The sequence below is a fragment of the Mixophyes fleayi genome, chromosome 12, assembly GCF_038048845.1.
Source record: "Mixophyes fleayi isolate aMixFle1 chromosome 12, aMixFle1.hap1, whole genome shotgun sequence".
Classification (NCBI taxonomy): Eukaryota; Metazoa; Chordata; class Amphibia; order Anura; family Limnodynastidae; genus Mixophyes; species Mixophyes fleayi.
The window spans coordinates 65,072,628-65,074,944 of record NC_134413.1 but is presented as its reverse complement, the minus strand read 5'-3'; the positions used below and the strand labels follow the sequence as shown (position 1 = coordinate 65,074,944).

General features: G+C 35.8%; 1 protein-coding gene across 1 annotated transcript; it reads right to left on the bottom strand.

Moving 5' to 3' along the window:
• Nucleotides 1–914: 914 nt before the first annotated feature.
• LOC142108350 (olfactory receptor 6N2-like) lies at nucleotides 915–1,889 on the bottom strand. Its single transcript, XM_075191979.1, has one exon. It carries the CDS (start codon nucleotides 1,887–1,889, stop codon nucleotides 915–917), a length of 975 nt encoding a protein of 324 aa, XP_075048080.1.
• Between the last annotated feature and the right edge of the window lie 428 nt (nucleotides 1,890–2,317).

The window sequence follows — 2,317 nt, the reverse complement described above, 5'->3', positions numbered from 1 at the left end:
AAAATGGGACAGCATTTACAAGATTGAAAAAATATCGTAAGAAGGACACCCCAAAAGACACCCCCTGCAAACACATACATTCCAACACAATAAAATGCAAATTTTGACAAAAGGTGTCAAAATGCAAGACAGAAAATTGGGAAAAACTACAACTTCATATATTCCCAAATGTGTCATTTATTATTCTTAAGTTCCCAAGTATGACATGCAGAACCCTCAATTAATTGTCTCTTATTTTTTTATACTTTTTTTAGCCCTTAAAAAAGCATGCTACCCTTTGCAAAAATAACAATTAGATTTACGTTATTTATTTGTATAATTTAATAGGCTGTGTTATTATATAGCTTCACTTTTACTGCATGCTTAAAAAAAGTAAATCAACTTAATAAATCAATAACAATATATATGTTCAAATACCTTATACTTGTACACATTTGTATTGTAATAACAAATTGCAATAACATGACAGCCGCCATTTTGTTTATTATAATAAGATATAATAAATATCCAATACTGTATATAAGCAATGTTTCAAAGGCATCCAGTGACCAACTGATTAAAAAATCATCAACAAAACAAAATTAACTCCCACAGGCCACTGGGATTATATTCTGCAAGGATACATCTAGTATTGTCTTCAAGATAAGTAGAATATAATACACATTTACCAAGAATGCCGAAGGGACACTGTGTTCCCTATAAAAGAGTTATTGTAAAAATAATAGACTATGGCGTATGTGTACTAAACTGCGGGTTTGAAAAAGTGGAGTTGTTGCCTATAGCAACCAGTCAGATTCTAGTTATCATTTATTTAGTACATTCTAGAAAATGACAGCTAGAATCTGATTGGTTGCTATTGGCAACATCTCCACTTTTTCAAACACAGAGCTTTATAAATTTACCCCTATGTGGTTTCAATGGATTTCCGAGTTGGTACACACAATTTTAATGACTTTCTTTAATGCTATTTTGACTTCTTTATTCCTCAGACTGTAAATGATTGGATTGAGCAATGGGGTGAACATGGCATATACTAGAGCAAACATCTTGTCATAGTTCACAGAGTGTAGTCCTTTTGGGCTGGCATAGACAGTGAAAGCAGTGCTATAAAACAGAACCACCACAGTGATGTGTGATGAACAGGTGGAGAAGGCCCTGCTTCGCCCCGTGTTGGATCTCATACGTAGGATGGAAAATATAATATTGATATACATGATTAAAATGAATAAAAAATTAAACATAGTGGCGAAGCCAATGACACTGCCATTAACGGTATTGTTAAGGGATGTACTTATACAGGCCAAGCTTAGAAGAGGTGCTAGATCACAGAAGTAATGATCTATATACAGTCCACAGAAAGGGACTGTTATGGTGAACATCAGGGGGATAGTTGCAGCCATAAACCCATAAGCCCAACACAACAGGGCCAGCTGCTTGCACATTCTCTCGTTCATTATGGAGGTGTATCTAAGAGGGTTGCATATAGCCATATAGCGATCAAAGGACATCACCGCTAACAAAGCGCATTCCGTCATGCCAAGTCCATGGAACTGGTAGAGCTGAGCAAAGCACCAATAAAATGAGATCCTATTGTCATTGGTCACCAGGATAGACAGAAGTTTAGGTACAGTAGTCGATATGTACCAGATCTCCAGTAAGGCCAGGTTGGTTATAAAGAAGTACATAGGGGTATGAAGGTGCACGTGATAGCGCACTATAAAAATGATCAGCATGTTACCGGAAACAGTGAGGAGATAGGTAAGAAGGAAAATGATAAACAGGCAAATGTTATAGTCCTCAATCTGAGCAAATCCCTGAAGCTGAAAGTCACCGAACCGGCTTTGGTTCTTCTCGTTAACATGTAGAGTCCAAATTAATAAAGAGACCATTGTCCTACGTCTTCAGGCAGCACTACATATACTTGATTAGATCTGTAGGGATAGGAAACATGAACAGTTCAATGCTACATTCTGTATACTGATTGGCTACCACATAAAACAAGGCAAATATTATAAAATAATATGATAAACTAAAAAATGTAGGTTGATACAGGTATTACTTTCTGATTCAAATTATTATGGGCCTGAGTCAATAAGGAAAGTAAGTCAAAAAAAGGAGTAAATGCTCTCTGGGACAAACCATGTTACAATGCAAGGGGTGCGCATTAGTTTATTATTTTGCACATAAGTTAAATACTGGCTGTTTTTTAATGTAGCACACAAATACTTTACGGTTTTATTTGTACACTGAAACTTAAAGTTGATCTAGAACATGCCCTATCCCAACTATAAATCTCTCCCAACATTTTAAATTTACG